Consider the following 23,947-nt stretch of genomic DNA (forward strand, 5'->3'; position numbering starts at 1 on the left):
CGCTCCCCCCGGGCGGGAGCCGGGGCCGGGGAGGGGCCGGTGGTGAGTCAGGGCTGGGCCTGGGGCCCCCCCGACCCCCCCCGACCGGGGGTGGAGCTGCAGCCGCTCCCGCCGTGCCGGCAGCCAGCGCCGCGCCGTGTCGGATCGCGCCGGGACGTGCCGGGCCATACTGGGCTGTACTGGACTGCACTGGGCTGCTTCACTCCGTGCCGAGCCGAGTCGGACCGTACTGGGCTGGGCTGGACCGCACGGAGCCGCGTTGGAACTTACTGGGCTGTGCCGGACCACATTGAGCTGGGCTGTGCTGGGCCGTACTGGGCTGGGCCGGGCCTTACTGGGCTGTGTTGGACCAGCCTGGGCTGTGCCATACGGAGCGGCGCTGGGCTCAGCTGAGCTGTGCTGGGTGAGACGTAACCGAGCCCTGCTGCCCGTGCCCTGCTCCGTGCCCCGAGCCGTGCTGCCCGCACCATGGTGGCGGGGATGCTGATGCCGCTGGAGCGGCTCCGCTCCATCCTGGAGCTGCTGTTTCGCGAGGGTGTTCTGGTCGGGGAGAGGGATGGGTGTCCCCGACGCACCCACCCGCAGTTGCCCGGCGTGGCCAACGTGGAGGTTCGGCGTGCCATGGCCTCGCTGCGCTCCCGCGGCCTCGTGCGGCAAACGGCGGCCTGGCGACACCTCTACTGGTACCTGACGGACGCCGGCGTCGCTCACCTGCGCCAGTACCTGCGGCTGCCGCCCGACGTCGTCCCGCGCTCCCTGCAGCGCGTCCCGCGCCCCGCAGCCCCCCGGCCCGAGCTCCGCCGCGCCGCTGGCACCCAGCGGGCACGTCCGGCTGGCGGTGAGCGGCTCTACCGCAGGATGGACGAGGGCGAGCGGCACGTGGAGCCCATCGCCGTCAGCGCAGGGCAGGGGGTGTCCCAGCCGCCCCCCCAGCCCAGCCCGGCCACAGGTACAGGGTCAGCCCCCCGTGGGTGGGGGAGGCACTCGAGTCCCTCTTTTCTCACGGGAAAAGTCCTGAAGTTTCCCCAACTCCCCCAGGATTCCTAGTCAAGGATGGGGTGGTGGGGGGGTCCCTGCAGGCCCCTGTGTTATCTGGGCAGGGAGGAGGGCGCTGGGGGAGCTCCTCACCATGCCCCCCTGACCCCACGGGGACCCTCTGTTCTGGAGGGGTCCCTGCAGAATCACGGGGGCTGTGGTGGCTTCCCGGGGTCCCCAAGAGGCCGTTGGGGTGATGGGACCTGGAGAGCTGCAGAGGTGACATTGCTGCCACCCTCCAGGGCTGCACCACGGTGGGGAGGTCATGGGGAAGCTGTGCCGTGCTGTGGGGTGTCCGTGCCGTGGAGAGAGGTGCCTTAGGGGGTCACGGTGGGTGGGGGAGGCGTTCCACAGCGATTTTACACCCCGAGGTCCCCGCTGGGCCCAGGGTGGGTCAGACAGACGGCGGCAGCTGGGAAGGGCAGCGCTGGTGGGGAGGGGGCTGCGACCGCCGGCCGGGGGGGGGGGGGGGGGGGTCCCCAACCCCGCCTTCCCGGCGACACGCGATCCCGACACACGATCGGCGGCAGCTGGGCCCGGCGGGGGTGCGGGGCGTCCGGTGTCCCACCCTCCCCCCGGGCGGGGCAGCTGTGGTGTCGCTCCGAGGCGGCGGTGAGGGCCCCCCGATCCCCGCGGGCTGTGAGTCAGCCCGTGGCCGTGGGCAGCCGCCTCCGGTCCAAGTTTCCAGCCTGGAGGCGCCGAGCCCGGTCCCTGCCAGCGCCGTGAGTCACCGGCCGGCGGGAGGGGCCGAGCCCGCGGCGCTGCTGCCCCGTGGGTGCGGGTCCTGCGGGGGCAGCACCCACGTCCCGTGGGACAGGAGGGTTCCCCCGAGCTCTGAGCCCGGGGGTCACGTCTCTCGCTGGGCTCCGGGGCTGCGGTCGCTGCCCGATCCTCGCTTGGGACGCGATTGCGGAGCCCCGGCCGTCCCGTCCAGTCCCTCCGTGCCAGTGAATCCGGCTCCGGGTTTTCCCTCCGCCCCGGGAGCCGCTGCCGGAAAACCCGACCTGGAATCACGGCTTGCGGGGACGGGGTCGCGGTGGTAGCGGGGGATTCCGGGGTCCCCGCCGGGCGGAGGGGATCCCTGTGTCCCCCAGAGACCCCATTTCCCCCCCTGCCTGGGGGCCCAGCCTCCTGCGGTGGCGGGGCCGTGACGGGGCTCTTAATCCTGATGTCACGGCGACCCCCGAGGTGACGGCCTGGCGACCCGCCCCGATGCCGGGGGGTCCGGGGGTCCTGGGGCGCCGCCACGGTCGCCCCGTCCCGCCCCCGCCCGTGTCATGTTCTAACTCGGGCTCGGTGACAGGCCCCGGTTATTTTTATCGGCGCCCGCCCCCCCCTCTCCCCAGCCCCCGCCGCCACCGGCGGAGCCGCGCTGCGCCCTCGCTCCGCGCTCCCCACCTGTGTCCCGCACCTGCCCGCACCCTGCCTGCCCATGAAGGTCGTACCGGGTGGGTGAGACCGGGGGGGGGGGGGGATGCTGCGGAAAGGACGGGGACCGGGGAGGGGGGAAGGGGGGGCTGGCGCCGCCGGGGCGCGTTGTCCCGGGATATAAAAAGCCGGGATGAAGGGGACACTCCGGGGGCGGGCGGGGGGGGGGGGGGGACACGGCATGTGGGGGGGACACGGCAGGGGAGGGGGGGCTGCCCTGCCGGTGCGGCGGGCAGGAGGAGTCTCCACGCCGCGGTTCGGGAGGGGTTAAGGCGGAGCGGGCGCTGCCCCGTGGGGGCGGGCGCTGGTTCGTCCCTGACCCGCCGGTGCCGAGCCCGTCCCGTGTCCCTCATGGAGGACACCGGGTCCCTGTTCCCGTCGCTGGTGGCGGCGGGACACGCAGCATCCCTCGCCCTGGTCTGGTACTGGCGGCGGCAGCGGGACGAGCCGGGGGGCACCGGTGAGTTCGGCTCCGCTCGGCTCCCCCGCGCTTCGCTCGGCTCGGCCCCTCGCCCCGCCCACCTGCCTGGGGAAGGGGGGAGCCACACGATACCTGTAGCCCCGAGTGGGTGGGGGGGGGGGGGGGGTCCTCGGGAGACTTAAAGGGGACCCACCCGATGTGGGGTGGGTGGGGTCAAGGGAGAGACGTGCTGACCTGGGTTCGGGGGGGCTTCACCTGTCATGGGGGAGCATCCCGGTGGGAGTGGTACCCGAGTGGTGGGAGTGGTAGTACCCAAGGGTGACTCAGCACTGACACAGGGTGGCCCCCCCAATGCCGCCCCTCTCTCCCCACTCTGACACTTTCACGAGTGGAGGTCCCGCAGCAGCTTCTGGCACTGACCTGGCTGCCCCAACCCTCCCTCAGCATCCCCATTCCGAGGCGTGAAGCTGCCAAATATTTTTGGGGACGGGTATCTGATGACACAGGGCTGCCAGGAAGGATGCCGGTGTCTGGGGAGGGGGGTTCCTATGAGACCCCCGCACACACCCATCCCCAGCGTGGCCGCAGCCACCTGCATCCGATCTGCCGGGGCGCTGCCGGAGGCCCGGGCCCTCCCCTCTGGCACTTTCCAGGGCGTTGGCTGCGGTTTCCGTCGGTCTGTGTGCGGCACTGGCCACCGTCACGCGGCTGCCCCCGCTCCGGGATGGCCACATTCCCGCTGGGAATTCACCGCCGGGCCCGCGGCCGCTGCCGGTGCCGCTGCCAGATAAGGCGGGCAGGGCACCTTGGCCGGGCCGGAGCCCCCGGGGGGGTGGGCACTGTCCCTGGCTCCGGTCCAGTCCGAAGGACACCCCCAAGGTCGCACCTGCCCGGGCCCATCATCCCGCTGGGAGCTGGGAGCTCCGGCAGCATCGGTGGAGGTTCTGGGGTCCCTTGGGGGGCTCTGGGGTGCCCCCGGTGGTCCCCGTGCTCGTCTGTGCCACGCCGGGGCGGTGGGTTTGGTTTTTGAGAAGTGTTCATGAAACCTTCCTGGGGGAAAGGGGGTGCCCGGTACCCACGGTGGGTTTCCTGGTGCCCATCAGGGGCTGTACCTGCTGCTCCAGGTGTCATTTGTGTCCCAGTGCCAGGGCAGGTGTTTTCGGGGGACACCACAGCCCAGCCGGAACTCCTGTCCGTGTCTGCACCTCCGCGCCCGCGGGGCTGGGGGGGCACCGGGGCTGGGGAAGCTCGGGCGGGTGAGGCAGAGCTTGGCAGCCTGGTGGCGGCGCCGGCTGGTTTTGGCAGCAGGATGCCGCTGTTTGTTTGGCCCCGCTCCCGTTTCCAAGGCTGCCAGAGACGTGGCGGCAGCGGGCGGGTGGGGGCCCCAGAGGTTTGGGAACCCCCCCCGCCGTGTCCCCCTTTCCGTTCCACTCAGCTTTTCCACGGCGCTGGCGGTTCTGGCTGTGCCGAGCCGGGAGGGTTTCTGGATGCCGCTTCTGGCCGCAGCAATGACTCACCGGCCTCGAGGGGCCATGGTTGGCAACCACCGGCATCCCCGGCACTGCCTCTGGCAGCCATGGGGAAGCTCTTCCCGTCACTGTCCCGTGTCCCGGAGTCGTGGGAAGGGTCCCGAAGCCGTGGGAAGGGTCCCGGAGCCGTGGGAAGCGTGGCGGGGCTGTGGGAGCGTGCGGGAAGCGTGGCAGGCGCATCCCACGGGACACGTGTCCCGTTCCAGGCGGTGTTCCCCGCTCACCGGCTGCTATCGCTTCGGCTTGGCCCCCCCTATCCCGCTCCCCCCTCCCCGGCTCCTTATCTCCGCAGCACAGCTGGGACGCTGCCGCTGCCGTGGGGCTGAGCCGTGGGTCGGCACCGTGCCATGCCGTGCCGTGCCGTGCCCAGCCCCCACTCCTGGGCCTTGCTGCCGACCTGGTTCATCCTGGCTGCCTTGTGCCGTGTTGGGTTTTAACACAACAACCCCCTCTAAGCCCCCCGAGAGAACCCCCTGAGACCCCCGAGACACGCAGGGATGTGCCTCGCTCCTGCAGCCCCCTCAGTACCCAGGGTGCTGGCACGGGCTGTGGACCTCAAACCACTCCAGCGCCTCCCTGACCGGGGATCCTGTGCCGTGCCATGCCCGTGCCATTCCTGCGTCCGTGCCCTGCGGTTCGAGCCCCTCCAGCTTTGTCCCAGCCGCTCTCTGCCCACAGCCGTGCTGGGGACCGGGGGGTCCCAGCAGAGCGGCCGGGGTTGGGCTCCACGCTGCCCAGGAGCAGGAGGAGCCGGGCTGGCGGGGGCCGTGGGCTGTGTGAGTCACTGGCCGAGCTCTGGCCGCGCTCCGGGCGCGGATTCCGCTGCACTCCCACCAGACGCGGCCGGGCTTTGAGCGGGGCGGGGGGCGCCGGGCTAGCGGGACGCGCGATGGGCTTCTCGCTCTGCTGCTGCTGCTGCTGTGGGCCAGGAGAAGGTGACCTGCGGGCCAGGGGGGTTGGGGGGGGGGGGGAATCGGGATGCCGTAGCATCCCCCCAGGACCCCCGTTCCTGCCGCACGCCCCTTCCCAGAACAATCAGGGTATGCTGGCGGGCTCGTCCGACCGCGGGGAGGGGGCAATGGGCACGGGGGGTACCGGCAGCTTGGGGGTGGGCATCGGTGGGGACGCAGCGGAAAATACGCTGAAGGCTCCCCTTGGCACAGGGACCCCTGTGGGGTCTGTGGGGTAGGGAATTCCGGGAGGAATGAGTGCTGGAGTGAGCGTTTCGTGCTGGGGGGCACGAACTGCCCCCACCCCCGGGTGCTGCAGATGTCGGGGTGCCCCGTGACCCCAGTACTGGGTGGTCCTGGGGGGCTCTGGAGTGGTGCGGGTGGGGCTCTGTGGGGTGTGCACGAAGGTCCCGACTGCAGGATGGGGTGTCCCGTCCGGAGCTCGCCCCGGGGCGTGGGATGAACTTTCCCCTCGGGTACCCCCGGATTGCAGGGACGGGGTGTCCCCGTCCCCCCCGGTTCCCTCCGGTTTCCCCGGGCGCTGCGGGCGGTGGCGCAGCCGGGGAGGGCGGGGCGGAGCGGGGCGGGTCCCTCTCGTTTCCCCCCCTCTCCTCTCCGCCCGTCCCGTCCTCCCGGTGCCTCCGGTCGGTCCCGGCCGTGGGTCCGCCGGTCGCTCGGTGGATGGTGGGTCCCGTCCAGTCCCGTCCGGTGGAGCGGCGTGGCCATGTCGTCTCCCGGTCCCGGTGGGGACTGGCTGAGCGGCGGCTCCGGGCCCGAGCGGCGGCGGTACCTGAGCGCCCGGCTCTGCTGCACCGGTGACCGAGGGGGACGCGAAGGGACGCGGGGGAGGGAGCGGGGGGATCCCGGGGAGGGGAAGGGGAGCACGGAGGGGTCGCGGCGGGACGGGGGGGACACAGGGAAGGGCGGGGTATGTTCGGATTCCCCCCCCCCCCCCCCCCTTGAGCAACGCCCCCTCTGTGACCCCGCCCTCAGGGCCAGGCTGAGCTGAGCTGAGTTTGGGGAGGGCTGAGCTGGGAGGAGGTGATTGTGTAAATGTGTTTATGTTTGTGTTTTCACACATGTATGTGCCAGTGCACACAGGTGTGCGTCAGAATGTGCACACTTGTGCGGGCCAGTGCATGTCTCAGTGTGCACGTGTGTGTGTGTGTGTGTGTGTGTTTGCACGCACGGTGTCCTGGTGCAGGTGTGTGTGTGTGCACAAATGGGTCACGTGTGGTGACACACAGGTGTGTTCTGTGTGTTTCTCTGTGTGTGTGTGTGTTTGCACACACGGTGTCCTGGTGCAGGTGTGCAGAGGTGCACAGATGTGTTCTGTATGGGTTTTTTTTGTGTGCGTTTGCACACAGGATGTCCTGCTGCAGATGCGCAGTGATGCACAAATGTGTCACACACAGTGGCACACAGATGTTTCCTCTATGTTTTGTTGTGTTTATTTGCACACACGATGTCCTGGTGCAGGCGTGTGTGTTCACAAATATATCACACAAGGTGTCACACCGGTGTGCTTTGTATGTTTTTGTGTGTGTATTTGCACATGCGATGTCTTAGTGCAGGTGTGCAGTGACACACAGATGTATTCTCTGTGTGTTTGCACACAGGATGTCCTGGTGCAGGTGTGCAGTGACACATAGGTGTGTTATCTGTGTGTTTGCACACAGGATGTCCTGGTGCAGGTGTGTGTTCATAAATATGTCACACAAGGTGGCACACAGGTGTGTTGTGTATGTTTTTGTGTGTGTATTTGCACACACAATGTCCTGGTGCATCTGTGCAGAGGTGCACAGATGTGTTCTGAATGGGTTTTTTTTGTGTGTGTGTTTGCACACAGGATGCCCTGGTGCAGGTGTGTGTTCCCAAATATGTCACACAGGTGTGCTCTGTATGTTTTTGTGTGTGTATTTGCACACACGATGTCCTAGTGCAGGTATGCAGAGGTGCACGGATGTGTTCTGTATGTTTTTGTGTGTGTTTTTGCACACACGATGTCCTGGTGCAGGTGTGTGTGTATGAATGTGTCACAGGCGGTGTCACACAGATGTGTTCTCTGTATGCGTGCACACGTGTGTGCATGTCCGTGTGTCTGTGTGTCCGTGTGTCTGTCTCAGCTCAGCTCCCCCGTGCCCACCCGTCCTGGTGTGTTCCCACACCTTGTGGGACCCCTGTGGGCCCCAGTGCCCCGTGTGCCCCTCCTGCCACATCAGGTCCCCCTGCTCGTGTCCCCCCGGACCTGACCCTCTCCCCAATGTTGTCCCCATGCCCCCAGGCCCTGACACTCCCCCCTGTGCCAATCCCCGCTCGCTGCCGGCTCCCGCAGACCCCGACTCCTCCTGGCCCTCCCTGGCGTGGTGCTCGACGTCTGCCCCGACCCCGGTGCTGCCGGGTCCCCGGGCCGGTGCCCAGAGCCCCCGCAGTGCTTTTTGCTGCCCCGCTGTCGCGGCCTGGTGCGTGGCGATGTCACCTGGGTGTCACCAAGAGCGCTGCGTACAGCCCCGGTGCCGGCAGCGCCCGTTCCGTGCCCGGTGCGGTGTCGAGGTGGGGACGGCTCGGCGGGTCCCGGGGGTTCCCTCGGAGCCCCGAGACGCCGTGGGAGGGAGCCGGGCCGGCCCGGTGGCGTCGGTAGCCCCGGGCGAGGCTGAGGAGCTCCTGCCCGGCCGGCCCGGCTGGCCCGGGAGCCGCCGGAGCCGGGAGCTGCCAGGGCCGGGAGCCGCCTGCCCCGGGAGCCGCCGGGGCCGGTGCCAGGAGCCGCCCCGTCAGGTCTTCAAAGCGCCCGCTCTGACGCCGCCGCGTCCTCCCGGTCGGTGCCCGCCCGAGCGGGGGTGCCGGTGCTGGGGGGTACCAGTGCCGGGGGGTACCGGTGCCGGGGGGTGCCGGAGTGGTGTTGCCGTTCCACCCCTCGCACCGGAGCGATCCCAGGCTCTCGGTCGCCTCTCAGAACCCGCCGGCCCCGGTCCCGGTTCGGTCCGTGTGAACTCAGTGCCAGACCACAGCGGTGCCACCCTTGTCACCTCCCTGGCCGTGTCACGGCCGTGTCCCTCTCTCGTCCGGTGGCATCTTCGGCCGAGTCGCGGTAGCCGCGGCTCCGGGGTGTCCCTGCTTCCCCCCGACGTGCGTCAGCAGGGCTCCCACCGAGCTCGGGGCGCCAGATGTGCCTGTGCCAGATGTGCCTGTGCCAGATGCGCTCTCGGCGGAAAAATGTGCGTGCCGGGGCTGGGGCCGGGCCGGTGCCGCCCGCATTCCGCGGCGGCCGCGCTGGCTCCGTCCCAGCGGGCATCGGCCCGGCCGCGGCTGCCGCTCCCTGACGGCCCCCCGCACCCACAGGGTGTCACGGGTGGGTGTCCCGGGTGGGTGTCCCGCGTGGGCGGGGGCCGGCGGGGCTCCCCGAGGCGCCGCGGGCGCGCGTTTGGACCGTGAGTCACGGCAGGACTCGGCCGCGGCTCCGTGTCCTTGGACTCCACACTGAGGAGGGGCAATGGCCACCGCTGCAGAACGGGGGTGTTAGGGTGCAGACGCGGGTGTTGGGGTGCAGACATGGATGTTGTGGTGAAGACATGGGTGATGGGGTGCAGACACGGAGTTCTGGGGTGCAGACATGGATATTGAGGTGCAGACACGGGGTGTTGGGGTGCAGGAATGGTTGTTGGGGTGCAGAAATCGGTGTTTGGGTGCTAGACAGGGGTGTTGCGGTGCAGACACGGGTGTTATGGTGCAGACACGGATATTGGGGCGCAGGATGTGACCTTAGGGCACTGATGCATATGTCGGGGTACAGACCTGGGTATTGGGGCGTGCCAGGCTGGCAGCGCCCAGGGCACCCTCAGCTGCCCTTTCCCCAGCAGCTGCCACCCCGGCGGTGGATGACGTGGGTGACGTTGGTGACATGGGTGCTGCCATGGGCAGGGCTGCCAGCTCCCTGTCACCCCGAGGGGCTGGCAATTCTCAGCCTGTGCCACCCCGGGGGTCCCCAACACCGAGTGCCCCAGCGAGGGACATCCCAGGGGGCTGCAGCACCTGGTGGGGCATAACCCCTGAATTTAGCCTGTGGTCCCCTCAGTTGTCACCCTTTGGGGGTGGGGGGATTCCTACAGTGCTGTTGGGGCTCGTGTGTGCATGGGGGTGCCGGGGGAGTCTGTGGGGCTCAGTCCCACATCCTGAGGATCCTGCAGGCAGGGGGATTGTGACCCTGAACCCCTCAAGATGGGCCCCAGGGATCTGAGCTTCTCAGATGTGGGACCTGGGACCGGGGCTGGTGAACCTGGGGGTTCTTGAGCCCCAAGTGAGGGGAGCACGAGTCCTAAAGCACCAGGGCATGTGCTGGGGGTTGTGGGGTGGTCCCTGGGCTCTGGGACCAGGTGGTGACAAAACTCCCACAGGGACTGAAGATCCCAGCTGGGGGCTGGGGTGCTGGGCAGCTCCTGACCATGGGGCCTGAGGGGCTCTGGGGACCCTCTGTGTGGGGCAAGGAGGGTCTGGAACCTCCGGAGATTGGACACCTGGTGGTCCTGAGGTGTGGTGACTGAGGGTCCAACAGCCCCAGACTGTGCGTCCCACCCCTCCTGGACTTATGGACCTGAGGGTCCCAAGACCCCTAAGTGTGGGGCACGCCCTGGGTGTGGGGTGAGGGGTTTCTGAGCACCCCGATCTTCAGGAACGAGGGTCCCGCTCCCCGCGCTTGCAGACTCGGGGGTCTCACGGTCCCGTGTGTGGGACTGGGAGTGCCGGTTCCCCTTGGAGTGCCCCGTGGGTCCGTGTCCCATCCCTCCTGCAGGCGCAGCGAGGGAAGGGTTAAAGCTCGGGAGTTTCCTGTGGGCAGGGTCGGGCCGTGGGGCGTGGGGCGGGGGGGGGGGGGAGAGAGAGCCCCGTCTCCTCCCCGGGCCGCCCCACTCGCGGCGGGACCGGCGGCGGAGCGGGAAGGGAGAGCAGCGGTGTCGGGCTCAGCATGTCCCGGCCGCGGCGCAGCTCGGAGGACGCTCCGGCGATGGCCGCCAGAACGGGCTCTGAGGACAACCTGTACCTGGCCGTGCTGCGGGCGGCCGAGGGCCGCAAAGGTACCGCAATGGGAGCGGGGAGGGGGCCCGTCCCAGCACCGCATCCCCACCTGGGGCGGTGTCCCCGGGCCAGGCTGCGGGGCAGACCCCCGTACCAGGGCGGGGTCCCTGGGGGACACCCCCATGCTGGGTCCGTGTCCCCGGGGCTGTGGGCTCCCAGGCAGGCCGTGGGGTAGCCCCGCACACCGGGCGGTGTCCCCGGAACAGCCCCGCACACCTGAGTGGTGTCCCCGAGGTAGCCCCGCACACCTGGGCGGTGTCCCCGGAACAGCCCCGCACACCGGAGCGGTGTCCCTGGGGTAGCCCCGCACACCGGAGCGGTGTCCCCGGAACAGCCCAGCACACCGGAGCGGTGTCCCTGGGGTAGCCCCGCACACCGGAGCGGTGTCCCCGGAACAGCCCAGCACACCGGAGCGGTGTCCCTGGGGTAGCCCCGCACACCTGGGCGGTGTCCCTGGGTTGGTGCACCCAGGGCAGGCTGTGGGTTTGATCCCGCGCCCGGGCGATACTCCGGCCAGGCTGTGGGGCAGACCCCCATGCTGGGGCGGTGTCTGTGGGGCAGACTGCAGCAGACCCCACGCCACCGCCCAGCTCCATCCCCGGTGCCCGCGGTCGCTTCCTGCCACGCCCTGCTGGCCGCTCCGGCCTGGCCGTGGCTCTCCTTGTGCCGCCTTCGCCGCGGGGTGGGCGCCGCTCCGGGGACCCCTTGGGTGTTAATGTTGTGGGCGCGGGTGCCGGGGTACGGTGTCGGCGCCCCCCGCTCGGCGAGCAGTGTGCCCCACGTTTCCTTCCTTCCTTCCTCCCTTCCTCTCGTACAGTGGCCGCTCCCGGCCCGGCACGCCCTGGCTGTGCCGCTGAGCGCCCGTGGGCCCGCGGGGCGGTTCGGGCTCTGCAGCATCCCCGGGTGCTCTCCCGGGCGGGGAGTGTTGGCTGTGGGGTGCTGGGTGCCGCATGGGCAGATCCCGGCACGCTTCAGCAGGGCAAGACCCGGCACGTAGCGCCCGGCTCGCCACGGTGAGGGCAGGGGGGCGTTGTGGCTGCTGCGGTACCGGTGCCATCGCCCCGTGTGCGTGGGGTGTTAGTGGTGGCCTCCGAGCCCTCTCGGGCATCAGGCTGGGTCTGGCACCGTTGGTGACACTGGGGACCCAGGGGGGGACAGGAGAGGCAGAGGGACACGGGGTGCTCGGAGGGGGTTAGCGGGGTGTAGAGCACTGGGTGCTGGGGGGGGTGGGTCCTGTGGCATCCCGGGTCCCCATCCCAATGTGTCACCGTTCCCATGCCATCCCCTAATGACAGGGCAGCGGGCAGGGAGTGCCGTGACTCACTGCAGCCCTGCTTGGCCCTGTGCCCGCACAGAAGGGTGTCCTGGGGGTGCGGGGTGTCCTGGGGTGTCCCATGGCACTGGCAGTGCGGACGCTGCGTGGGCTCGTCTCAATCCCATACGTGTCCCACCAGAACCCTGCCTGCGGGGCTGGAACTGTGCCAGGCTGGTACCAGGACAAACACACCATGGCCTTGTCTCAGTAGCGTGCCCATCCCGCTCAGTCCGTGCCCGCTGAGCCCAGGGCAGTGCTGGGGCTCCTCGTGGCAGTGCCAGAGGGCTCAGGGCTGGGTGGGCACCTCCTGCTCCGAGCAGTCACAGAAGCGCAGAATATTCTGAGCTGGAAGGAGTTCCACAAGGATCACCAATCCACATCTCATAATTTCTCCATATTGCGGTTGGAGAAGCTCTGGAGTTTTTAGCACCGTGCTGTGGCCAACTGATCTAATCTCAATGCTGGGTGCTGCTGGGTGCTGCCATGGTGTTGGCACGCTGGGGCCGGTCCCCGTTAGCTGTTTCCTTTCCCCACACCCCGTGACTCACCGTGGTTCCCCAGAACAGTTGGCTCATCGCTTCCTGCACCAACCATGCCCTGCGGTGCCACCGGCGGGGCCTGGTTTTTGCTGTGCCACAACCCTGGTGCCACTGGCTCACCTGTCCCTCTCCTCTCTTGCAGATGAGCGAGATCGTGTCCAGAAGAAAACCTTCACGAAATGGGTCAACAAGCACCTTATCAAGGTATGGGCACTGCCAGTCTGGCGGGCACCGCTGCCCCAGCAGTCCACAGCCCCTGGCCCCAAATCACCCCCGGCCCCAAATCACCCCCAGCCCCAACCCCGTGTGCTGGTACAGCTGAGGACAGGCAGTCCCTGGTGCCGGTGCCACACCTGTGGTCAAGGCCTCTCAGCTGCCTCAACGGTGGGGTCTGCCCTCCAGACAGCGTCTGCCCTCCCACATACGCCAGGAGGGAACGGTGCCCCTGGCACCTGGGGATGTGTCCTGTGCTTTGATGCCCTCGGTCGTGTCCCAATCCTCCCAGTCCCCACTCCCTGCCAATGGGCTGGCACCCATTGCCACAAGCAGAAGCCCCACTTTGGCACCTGGCACACACTGGGACATAGCCCAGACCCCCCATTGTGTCTCCACATGTCCCTGACCCTGCAGTGCCATCGTGGTGCCACCACGCTCTGCCCATCCTGGGTCCCCTCTCTGTTCTCTCCTAACTGCTCTCTTCTCTCTGCCCTGCGCAGCACTGGCGACCAGAGGTAGGTCCTTCCTCTCTCTGTGTCCCACTGCGCTCCTCCTCTTTGCACACCCTCCTTTCCCCGTGCTGGGGGGGGGGGGGGGAACCCTGGGGCTGCTGCTGTGCTGGGTGGTGGGTCTGACCCCTTCACGATGGGTCTGACCCCTTCACGGTGGGCAGTAGGTCTGACCCCTCCATGGTGGCTCTGACCCCTCCGTGGTGGCTCTGACCCCTCCATGGTGGGCAGTGGGTCTGACCCCTTCACAGTGGGTCTCTGTGCATGCCAGAGTGATGCTGGAGTGCTGCTGGATCCATCCTGGCACAGGGGGAGCTGCTCTGTGTGTCTGGGGGGGATCGTGGCACCGGGCACACCAGCTGCACTTGGGGCTGTGTGCAAGCTGCGCTGCGCTGTGGGGTCACTGAGCACCCACCCCGGTGTTGTCTGGCAGGGGTGGGGGATGCTCAGCTTCCCCCCGACACCATCGCTTTCCCCACAGGCGCAGCGCCATGTCAACGACCTGTACGAGGACCTGCGGGACGGGCACAACCTCATCTCGCTGCTGGAAGTGCTGTCAGGTGACACCCTGGTAGGTGCCTCGCTGTTCCTCCCCGCACTGGTCCCCCCATCCCCGCCACGCGCCGGCACCCCTCTGCCGGCCGTCCTCGTCCTCACCCTCGCTGCCTGCCTCTGTTCCTTCTCTTCCTGCTTGGCCGTCGGTCTGTCCCAGTGACCCCGGAGTGCCCGCGCCCCCCGCCCCCGCCTCTAACCTCTCTTTGCTTTGGTGCCCTCTCTGCTTCCTGGCGCCGGCCCCGGCCCCCGGCCCACCGCCGCCTTTGCCTCCTCCTCCTCCTCCTTCCTCTCTCTGCTCCTCTCCGCTCGGCTCGGCTCGGCCGGGGCAGCCCCGGGAGCGCGACGTCCTCCGGACCTTGCGGTTGGTGAGTGGTTCTGCCGTCGGCTCTTGGCATGGCCCAGCACGGCCACCGGCGCCATCACAGCGGCACGGAGCAGTGCTGAGCATGTCCTGGGACTCTCTGCATGCTGTGTGCCATGTGCCGTGTGCCATGTGCCATGTGCCGTGTGCCATGCCTGTCCCAGTGGTCCGGCCGTGTGCCATGCCTGTCCCAGTGCCATCCCCATGCTCTGCCTGCATGCTTTGCCTGTCCTGATGCTGAGAGCTGTGGGTGGTGGGTTTCCCTGGACCAGAACTCAGTGGCAGCAGTGAGAGAGAAGTTATCTTCCACAAGCAGCATCTCTGGGAGTGATCCCACCGTGCTGGAGCTGGACTGCGGCTCCTGGCACCACAGCAGGATGTGCTGCTGGCTCTGTGGGGTGGCTGGCAAGAGGGTGGCATGTGGCCACCAACTCCCTGGGTCTCACTCTAGGGCTGGCCCTGGCCTTGAGCGGCTGCAGGTCCATGTTGGTCCCTTTCTGTGGGACAGGAGTGACCCTGCTCCGTGTCTGAGTGGCACAAGGGGGTTCATAGAGTCCCCAGCTCTCCCAGCAGCCTGGGCTTAGCTGGTGGAACGTTGGCGTTGCCGTGGGGCAGGAACGTGTGTGGGGGGGTCTGTTTGGGCAAGACCCAGGGGACCCTGACTGGGACCCACAAGTCTGGGGGGCTCACCCAGCTTGGCAGTTCCTGGTCCTGCTGAGAGGACACTGGGGAGCTGCATGACAAGGGACCGTGGTGGCCACACGTGCACCGAGGCCAGCCCCAGTCCTGTTGTGGCTGCCTTGGCCACACGTCAGGGACTCGGCTGCCCTCGGGATGATGTGCTGGTCCCGGTGCTGCCGTGGGAACAGCCTGTGCCGGCGGGTTCGCGGCGGGGGGAGCATGGGGAGCGTCCCCACCCCTGCAGGGGCAAAGTGCGAGGGCGGGTGCCATCGGCATGTGCTGGGAGGGGCCGGATGGTGCCGGGCTGGGGGCGGCCGGGATGGCAGGAAGGTGTGGTGGCATCGCGGCCGTGCGGGGAGGGTGGCTGCGGTGGCAGGACACAGCAGGGCTGTGCCCAGTGTGACCGCACTCACCGCCCTCCTCTCTCTCCCCCAGCCCCGGGAGAAGGGCCGGATGCGCTTCCATAAGCTGCAGAATGTCCAGATTGCCCTCAACTACCTGAAGCATCGGCAGGTGAGAAGGCGTGGGAACCCATTTGGGACGTAACCCATAACCCCGGGGCTGTGCCGCCCTCCCCCATCCCTGAGCCGCTGTGTCCCGTGCTGCAGGTGAAGCTGGTGAACATCCGGAACGATGACATCGCCGACGGCAACCCCAAGCTGACGCTGGGGCTCATCTGGACCATCATCCTCCACTTCCAGGTGAGCCCTGGGGTGGGGAATAGGATAGCAGCATCGAGGGGCCAGGATTCCGAGGTGCTGGGGGTCCCCAGTGGGGCAGGAGCGGTGTCACTGGCAGCTGCCATGCCCAGAGTGTCCTGTGCCAGTGCCTGTGCCAATCTCCAGAGTAACAGCTGTGTCCTGGCAGATCTCAGACATCCAGGTGACGGGGCAGTCGGAGGACATGACAGCCAAGGAGAAGCTGCTGCTGTGGTCACAGCGGATGGTTGAGGATTACCAGGGCCTCCGCTGTGACAACTTCACCACCAGCTGGCGGGATGGGCGCCTCTTCAATGCCATCATCCACCGGCACAGGTGGGTGCCATGGTGGTGCCGTGTGATCCATGGGCAGGCTCGGGGGGTGGCTGTGTGTGGGGCATGCTGATCCTGTGTCCGTGGGGTGGCCGTGCCAATCCTGTGCTCATGGAGTGGCCATGCCCATCCTGTGCTCACTGTGGTGGCTGTGCCCATTCTGTGCCCACTCTGGTGGCTGTCTCCATCCTGTGCTCACTGTGTGCCTGTCCCCATCCTGCTCAGGGCCATGTGAACACATGCTCCTGACGAGTCCCAGCCCATCAGCCTGTGCTGGCAGTGCTGTGCCCACTGTTGGCGTGCTGGGGCAGTGGCAGGCAGGTCCCCACGGGTCCTGCTGGGACCGCTGCGTGTTTTTGGGGAGAGCAAATGTGTGCAGGCCTGTGCCAGGTGTGGGGAGTCCCCTGCACTGTGCCATGTCACAGCTGTGCCAAGCTCCGCACCAAGGCACTCCCACGCTGGTCTTGGCCCCACCGTGGAGCCCCACAGAGGATTGGGGTGTCAGCCCCACAGGGAATTGGGGTGTCAGCCCCGTGGAGGATTGGGGTGTCAGCCCCACAGGGAATTGGGGTGTCAGCCCCATGCAGGAGTGGGGTGTCAGCCCCACAGAGGATTGGGGTGTCAGCCCCATGCAGGATTGGGATGTCAGCCCCACAGGGCACTGGGGTGTCAGCCCCTCGGAGGATTGGGGTGTCAGCCCCATGCTGGGTTGGAGTTCCCAGTTCACAGGACACGGGGGCTCTGGCTGTGCCAGTGTTCCTGCTGGGGACTGTGTGTGTCCCCAGCTCCTCCTGTCCCTGTGCTGGCTGTCGGGGTCTCCCCTGCTCCCTGGTGTGGGGTGTGGGGTGGCCAGGAAAGCAGCTCAGGAAGGTTTGGGGGTCCCCACAGCCCCACTGACCTCTGCTTTTCCCCACTCACAGGCCAATGCTGATCGACATGAGCCGGGTTTACCGCCAGAGCAACCTGGAGAACCTGGACCAGGCCTTCACCGTGGCCGAGCGGGATCTGGGGGTGACACGGCTGCTGGACCCCGAAGGTATGGGCCGGGGTGAACTGGGGGGGTCCCTCTACAGAGCCCCATCCCTCCCCACCGCGGGGTCTCCCACCTGACCCCATCCCTCCCTGCAGACGTGGACGTGGCGCAGCCAGATGAGAAGTCCATCATCACCTACGTGTCCTCGCTGTACGATGCCATGCCGCGCGTGCCCGAGGTGCAGGACGGCGTCAAGGCCAACGTGAGTTGGGGTGCCGGGGGTCACGGCTGCTGCCACCCCCTTGCAGTGTCACTGCCAGCCCCACACGTGTCCCCTCCCTCCTCAGGAGCTGCAGTTGCGCTGGCAGGAGTACTACGAGGTGGTGACGGGGCTGCTGCAGTGGAGCCGGCAGCACTCGGCGCTCTTCGAGGAGCGTCGTCTCCCTGCCAGCTATGAGGAGATTGAGGTGAGGCCACTGGCATGGGTGTGGGGACAGGGATGGACACAGGGACAGTGCTGCTGGCTGGGGATGGACATAGGGATGAGCACAGGGACAGGGACAGTGCTGCTGGATTGACCTGGGGGTGGACACAGGGATGGACACAGGGACAGGGACAGTGCTGCTGGATTGACCTGGGGGTGGACACAGGGATGGACACAGGGACAGGGACAGTGCTGCTGGATTGACCTGGGGGTGGACACAGGGATGGACACAGGGACAGGGACAGTGCTGCTGGCCTGGCACGGGCACAGGGATGGACAGAGGGACAGGGATGGTGCTCGCACAGGAATGACCAACCCTGCGAGCCACGGGTAGCTGGGGCAGCATGTGGCAGAATCCTGGCTGTGCTGTGGCCCCGCTGTGGGTGGCTCATGCCCCGTGAGGGGTGCCAGCTGGCAGCAGCCCCACCCTGGGTGGCTCGTCCAGTGTGGCAGCCCCCATGGCAGCCATGCCGTGGGTCACTGTGAGACCTGGGCGTGGCTGTGGGACTGAACCCCACCGGTGCCAGTGTGGGGGTCTGCAGGGTTTGGGCTCTCGGAGCCATGCCAGAACCGGGTGTCCCAGGAGGGGAGACCCCTCTGACTCACCGTCCCTGGCTTTGCCGTGAGTCACCGCTGGCAAAGCCCGGCACGGCCACTTCCTTCCTGGCTGGCTCTGCACACATGGAAAATTGCAGGGGGGGGAGGGAGGATGCTTGGGGAGGGGGCAGCAGCGGCTGGGGGGGTCCCCGCTCAGCTGTGCTCCCCACCCCGGCAGATCCTGTGGCGCCAGTTCCTCAAGTTCAAGGAGACGGAGCTGCCGGCTCGGGAGGCCGACAAGAACCGCTCCAAAGCCATCTTCCAGGCACTGGAGGTACCGGGGTGGGGCTTGGGGGTGCGGGTCCTGAGGGGTGGTGTGGGTCCTGGGTGCTTGGGATCCCAAGGGGTGTGTTCCCCGAGGAGGAGTCCCTGGAGATCTCGGGGGTTTGAGTAGCCAGGGGTCTGGAGAAGCTGGGGATGTGTCCCAAGGGGGTGATAATCCTACAGGGCTGGGTGAGTCCCAAGAGGATGGTGGTCCTAGGGGCTGTAGGGTGTCAGGGGGGTTTGGGGTGGGTCTCAAGGGGTGCGGAGGGTCCCTGCGGGCAGTGTGTGACATTCGGGGTGCGCAGGGCGCGGTGCAGTCGGGACAGCTGAAGGTGCCCCCCGGGTACCACCCGCTGGACGTGGAGAAGGAGTGGGGGCGGCTGCACGTCGCTGTGCTGGAGCGGGAGAAGCTGCTGCGGGCAGAGTTCGAGAGGCGAGTAAGGGGGGCTGGGCAGGATCCACACCCCCCTGCAGCTGCCAAACCGCGGGGCTGGGCCGGGGTGGGGTGTCCCGGCCCCCCCGAGGGGGAACTACAGGGCTGTGAGTCACCGATCCTGCTGTGAAAGCTCTGCGGGCACGGCACGGCACGGCTGGAGAGGGATGGGGACAGGATCCGGGACACTGGGGATGGGGGTGGGATGGGGATAAGAGCTGGGATGGGCGGGATTGGGAATAGGAGGTGGGGGGGGGGCAGGATGGGGGATGGGATGGGATGGGATGGGATGGGATGGGATGGGATGGGATGGGATGGGATGGGATGGGATGGGATGGGATGGGATGGGATGGGATGGGATGGGATGGGAGGCATTGGGGTTGAGATTGGAAGTGGGATGGGGGGCAGGATGGGAATGGGGATGGGAAAAGCGAGATGGGGACTGGGCAGGGGGATTGGGAGCAGGATGAGGAGCAGGACAGGGAACAGGATGCAGCACGGGACAGGACAGCTGCCCCCTACGCAGGACCCGACCTGTGCTGACCTTATCCCCCCGTGTTCCCCTTTCCCCGCAGGCTGGAGCGGCTGCAGCGCGTGGTCACCAAGCTGCAGATGGAGTCAGGGCTGTGCGAGGAGCAGCTGAACCAGGCGGATGCTCTTTTGCAGGCAGTGAGTGCCGGGGCCACCGGGGCGGGGATGGCATCAACCCCGGCCCTGCCCCTCCCTGGCCGTGTCCTCACTTGTCCCTCCCCCCGCAGGACGTGCGGCTGCTGGCGGCCGGGAAGGCTCCGCAGAAGGCGGCAGAGGTGGAGCGGGACCTGGACAAGGCGGATGCCATGATCCGGCTGCTCTTCAATGATGTCCAGAGCCTCAAGGACGGGCGGCATCCCCAGGGCGAGCAGATGTACCGTCGGTACGGCCACTGTGGGGGTCCCCATGACTTGTCCCCGTGGCCCCCAGAGCCCTCCGTGTCCTCCTTGTCCTTCCTTGTGCCCCCCAAAGCCCTTCGTGTCCCCTGTGCCCCCGTGCTCCTTGCACCCCCAACCACCCCCATGTCCCCTGTGCTCCCCAAAGCCCTGCAAAGCCTCCTGTGACCCCCATGCCCTGCATGTCCCCTGTACCCCTCGAAGCCCCCCCATACTCTCTGTGGCCCCCAAAAGCCCCCTGTGACCCCTGTACACCCCAAAGTTCCTCGTGACCCCAAACTCCCCATGCTCCCTGTACCCCCCTGTGACCTCTGTATACCCCAAAGCTCCTCGTGACCCCAAAGCCTCCCATGTCCCCAAACTCTTCATGCTCCCTGTGACCACTGTATGCCCCAAAACTCCTTGTGACCCCAAAGTTCTTACTGACCCCAAACTCCCCATGCTCCCTGTATCCCCTGTGACCCCTGTACACCCCAAAGCTCTTTGTGACCCCAAAGCTCCTCGTGACCCCCAAGCCTCCCATGTCCCCGAACTCTCCATGCTCCCTGTGACCCCTGTACACCCCAAAACTCCTCATGCCCCCAAAGCCTCCCATGTCCCCAAGGTCTCCATGCTCCCTGTACCCCTCTGCAACCCCCTGCAACCCCTATACACCCCAGTTTCTTGTGACCCCAAAGCCTCCCATGTCCCCAAACTCTCCACCCTGCACTCCCCTGTGACCCCTGTACACCCCAAAGCTCCTTGTGACCCCCAAAGCTCCCCATGCTCCCTGTACCCCCTGTGACCCCTGTACACCCCAAAGTTTCTTGCGACCCCAGAGCTCCTCTGACCCCAAACTCCCCATGCTCCCTGTGACCCCTGTACACTCCAAAGTTTTTTGTGACCCCAAAGCCTCCCATGTCCCCAAGCTCTCCATGCTTCCTGTGCCCACTGTGATCCCTGTACACCCCAAAGCTCCTCATGACCCCGAAGTCCCCCTGTGCCCCCCACTGACACTTCCCTCCCCGCAGCGTGTACCGCCTGCACGAGCGCCTGGTGTCCATCCGCACCGAGTACAACCTCCGCCTCAAGTCGGGGGCGCCGGTGACAGCGGTGACAGCCATGTCCGTGACGTCGGGACAGCGGCGGCCGGAGCCGGACGAGGCTCCCCTGCGGTACCTGCAGGAGCTGCTGGCCTGGGTGGAGGAGAACCAGCGGCGAGTGGCCACAGCCGAGTGGGGCGCGGACCTGCCCACCGTGGAGACCCACCTGGGTGCCCACCGCGGGCTGCACCGCGCCATCGAGGAGTTCCGTGCCAAGGTGGAGCGGGCACGGGCTGACGAGGTGAGACTCTGCAGGGTGCTGGGGATCCCCAGGTCCTGGGGTTCCTCTGGAGCTGTTCTCACTCTGCTTCAAGGGGTCCCATGGTGCTGTCCCCTCCCCTGTTCCTGAGCATTTCCTGTGGGGCTGCCTTTGCTCTATCCCTGGAGCACCATGGCTGCCCCTCTTTCTGCTCTTGGGAGTCCCCAAGACCCCCAGAGCTCACCCACCTCTGCTCCTGGGGCTGTGGGAGGGTGATTTGGGGAGAGTTTGGCCCCCACAGCCCTCCCCCCCCGGCTGTGCCCTTCCTTTGGGTGCCCTGGGAGGGTGGGGGGACACCGTGCCCCAAGGGCATCCCCCTGACCCCTGCACTGCCCTCCCCACAAGAGTCCCCGCTGTCACTCCCCTTTCGGGGTGCAGGGGGCAGCTGGGGTGGGGGTCCTGGCACTGATGGTGTGTCTCCCCCAGACCCAGCTGTCTCCCGGCCCCGTGGGCGCGTACCGTGAGGGCCTGGGCAAGCTGGAGCTGCAGTACGCCAAGCTGCTGGTGAGGGCTGGGGGCGTGGGCAGGAATTGGGGGGCTCATGGGGGGATCTGGTGGGGTGGGGGTTGTGACATGGGAGGGAGCGGGTGGAGGGAGGAGAGGGGGACAGGAGTGGGGGACAAGTGGTGGGGAGTTGTGCTGGGGGTGAGTGTGGGGGGGCCGTGGGGAGGAGGATGCAGGACATGGGGGGAAGAGGGGAGGGGGATAAGGGGGGATAGAGGGCGTGGAGGGGGCAGTCCTGTGGGGGTGACGGTTCAGGGTGTGGGTGCAGGGTGAGAACACAGCAAACCAACCCCTGTGCCCACCCAGAACTCTTCCAAGTCTCGGCTGCGGCACCTGGAGAGCCTGCACGGCTTCGTCAGTGCCGCCACCAAGGAGCTGCTGTGGCTGAGCGAGCGCGAGGAGGAGGAGGTGGCCTTCGATTGGAGCCACAACAACCCCGCCATGGCTGCCAAGAAGGAGAGTTACTCGGTACGGGCACAGCGTGTGGCACGTGACCACGGGGATGGGCACGGACAAGGACACAGGGATTGACATGGGACACAGGGATGGACGCGGGGATGGGCACAGGGATGGACACGGCCACGGGGATGGGCACGGACAAGGACACAGGGATTGGGATGGGCACAGGGATGGACACGGCCACGGGGATGGGCACGGACAAGGACACAGGGATTGACATGGGGCACAGGGATGGACACGGGGATGGGCACAGGGATGGACACGGGGATGGGCACAGGGATGGATATGGCCACGGGGATGGGCACGGACGTGGGGATGGGCACAGGGATGGACACGGACACGACAGGGGGCACAGGGATGGACACAACACAGGGATGGGCACGGACATGGGGATGGGCACAGGGGTGGACACAGGGATGGGCACAGATGTGGACACAGGGATGGGGATGGACAAGGACATGACACGGGCACAGGGATGGGCACAGACACAGACATGGTCCCTGCACACCTGTGTGAGCCCTGCCCCCCCTCCCCCATCCCTGCACACCTGTGTGACCCCTTCCCCCCCCAGGCTCTGATGCGGGAGCTGGAGCTGCGGGAGCGGCGGATCCAGGAGCTGCGGAGCTCGGGGGAGCGGCTGCTGCGGGAGGAGCACCCCGGGGCACAGACCCTGGAGGTGGGTGGGGGGCTGCAGGGGTCTGGGGGCTGCAGGGATGAGGGGTCTGGGTGTGGCCTGGGGGGTCTCAATGACCTTGGGGTATCTGAAGGGGCTGGGATAATTTGAGGGGCACCTTGGGGTCCTGGTGGGTTGGGAAGGGGGTTCAGGAGGGTCTGGGCATGGGGGGCATGCGTGGTGTGGGGTGTGGGGGGCACTGGGGGTCACTGCTATGGGGTGCCTGTACCAGTGCAGGTGTGGGCGCAGTTCAGGTGTGGGTGCAGGTATGGGTGCAGTTCAGGTGTGGGGCCAGTTCAGGTGTGGGCACAGTTCAGGTGTGGGTGCCATTCAGGTGTTGGCCCAGTTTCAGGTGTGGGTGCAGTTCAGGTGTGGGTGCAGTTCAGGTGTGGGTGCCATTCAGGTGTGGGTGCCATTCAGGTGTGGGCACAGGTGTGGGGCCAGTTCAGGTGTGGGTGCAGTTCAGGTGTGGGTGCCATTCAGGTGTGAGTGCAGGTGTGCGGCCAGTTCAGGTGTGGGCGCAGTTGAGGTGTGGGTGCAGTTCAGGTGTGGGTGCCATTCAGGTGTGGGTGCAGGTGTGGGGCCAGTTCAGGTGTGGGCGCAGTTGAGGTGTGGGCGCAGTTCAGGTGTGGGCGCAGTTCAGGTGTGGGTGCAGATGCGGGCACCCCTACCTGTGCAGGTGCCCTCGGTGCCAGCCCCAGTGCTCCCTCTGCTCCCCCCAGGCGTTCCTGGCTGCGCTGCAGACCCAGTGGACCTGGATGCTCCAGCTGTGCTGCTGCATCGAGACCCACCTGAAGGAGAACACCAACTACTTCCAGGTATGGGGGTGCCAGGGAGGGGCTGGAACCGGTGGGGGGAGGGCGTGACCCCCCACGCTGACCCCCCGGCCCCGCCAGTTCTTCGCCGAGGTGCGGGAGGCCGAGGAGCTGCTGCGCAAGACGGAGGAGACGATGCGGCGCAAGTTCGGCTGCGACCGCGGCACCACGGCCACGCGCCTGGAGGACCTCCTGCAGGACCTGGCTGTGAGGACACCCCTGAGACCCCCAGGAAAACCCCCCCAGACCCCGGGGGGACTTCCACAGTGACCCCCAGACTCTGGGGATTTCTCTCCAGGGTGACCCTGCTGCATGATCTTGTAGCGAGGGCAAGCGGGAGCCCAGGGGGGTTGCCCAAGTGGAGCCCCCCAAGGTCCTCAGGATGACACCTCCAGGGTGACCCTGTCTCCAGGGTGACCCCAGACCCCTGCAGCCCCCAGGGTGACACCTCCAGGGTGACCCCGGCCCCTTGCAGGTGAACCCAGCCCCCTGCAGGTGACCCCAGACCCCTGCAGCCCCCAGGGTGACCCCCAAAATCAGTCCCACAGCAGCCCCTGAAGGGTCCAGCTGCAGAGTGCTGGGGTGCCTCCCCCACTGCAGCCCCTAGGGTGACCCCAACATGCTGCTGATGCAGATTGGGGTGACCCCCCTTCCTCATATTCCTGACCCCTCACCAAACTCCTGGGACCCCCCCCCCCCCCCCCCCCCCCCCCAAAATCTCAAGAGCTCCCAAAACCTTTGGGGACCTCCTGATATTTCTGAGCTCTCTCAAGAAAACTGCTATCTCCCTAAAATTCTGATGCTCCTCAACACACCATGGCACACCCCAAAATCCTGAGGC

The 23,947-nt window shown here is 67.3% G+C and overlaps 1 protein-coding gene across 1 annotated transcript in view; it reads left to right on the forward strand.

Moving 5' to 3' along the window:
* The first annotated feature begins 468 nt into the window (after nucleotides 1-468).
* Nucleotides 469-23,947, forward strand: part of PLEC (plectin) — a 70,038-nt gene continuing 46,559 nt past the window's right edge. The window contains exons 1-19 of the mRNA XM_062515304.1: nucleotides 469-949; nucleotides 12,427-12,488; nucleotides 13,491-13,580; nucleotides 15,042-15,119; nucleotides 15,215-15,307; nucleotides 15,474-15,640; nucleotides 16,558-16,673; nucleotides 16,766-16,872; nucleotides 16,958-17,077; nucleotides 17,870-17,965; nucleotides 18,261-18,388; nucleotides 18,964-19,057; nucleotides 19,147-19,301; nucleotides 20,325-20,637; nucleotides 21,082-21,159; nucleotides 21,466-21,627; nucleotides 22,190-22,294; nucleotides 23,014-23,109; nucleotides 23,188-23,313. Of these exons, the coding sequence (XP_062371288.1) occupies nucleotides 469-949; nucleotides 12,427-12,488; nucleotides 13,491-13,580; nucleotides 15,042-15,119; nucleotides 15,215-15,307; nucleotides 15,474-15,640; nucleotides 16,558-16,673; nucleotides 16,766-16,872; nucleotides 16,958-17,077; nucleotides 17,870-17,965; nucleotides 18,261-18,388; nucleotides 18,964-19,057; nucleotides 19,147-19,301; nucleotides 20,325-20,637; nucleotides 21,082-21,159; nucleotides 21,466-21,627; nucleotides 22,190-22,294; nucleotides 23,014-23,109; nucleotides 23,188-23,313 (2,667 nt within the window). The remainder of the gene's footprint in view (nucleotides 950-12,426; nucleotides 12,489-13,490; nucleotides 13,581-15,041; nucleotides 15,120-15,214; nucleotides 15,308-15,473; nucleotides 15,641-16,557; nucleotides 16,674-16,765; nucleotides 16,873-16,957; nucleotides 17,078-17,869; nucleotides 17,966-18,260; nucleotides 18,389-18,963; nucleotides 19,058-19,146; nucleotides 19,302-20,324; nucleotides 20,638-21,081; nucleotides 21,160-21,465; nucleotides 21,628-22,189; nucleotides 22,295-23,013; nucleotides 23,110-23,187; nucleotides 23,314-23,947) is intronic.

This window comes from Cinclus cinclus, chromosome 1, assembly GCF_963662255.1.
Source record: "Cinclus cinclus chromosome 1, bCinCin1.1, whole genome shotgun sequence".
NCBI classification, from domain to species: Eukaryota; Metazoa; Chordata; class Aves; order Passeriformes; family Cinclidae; genus Cinclus; species Cinclus cinclus.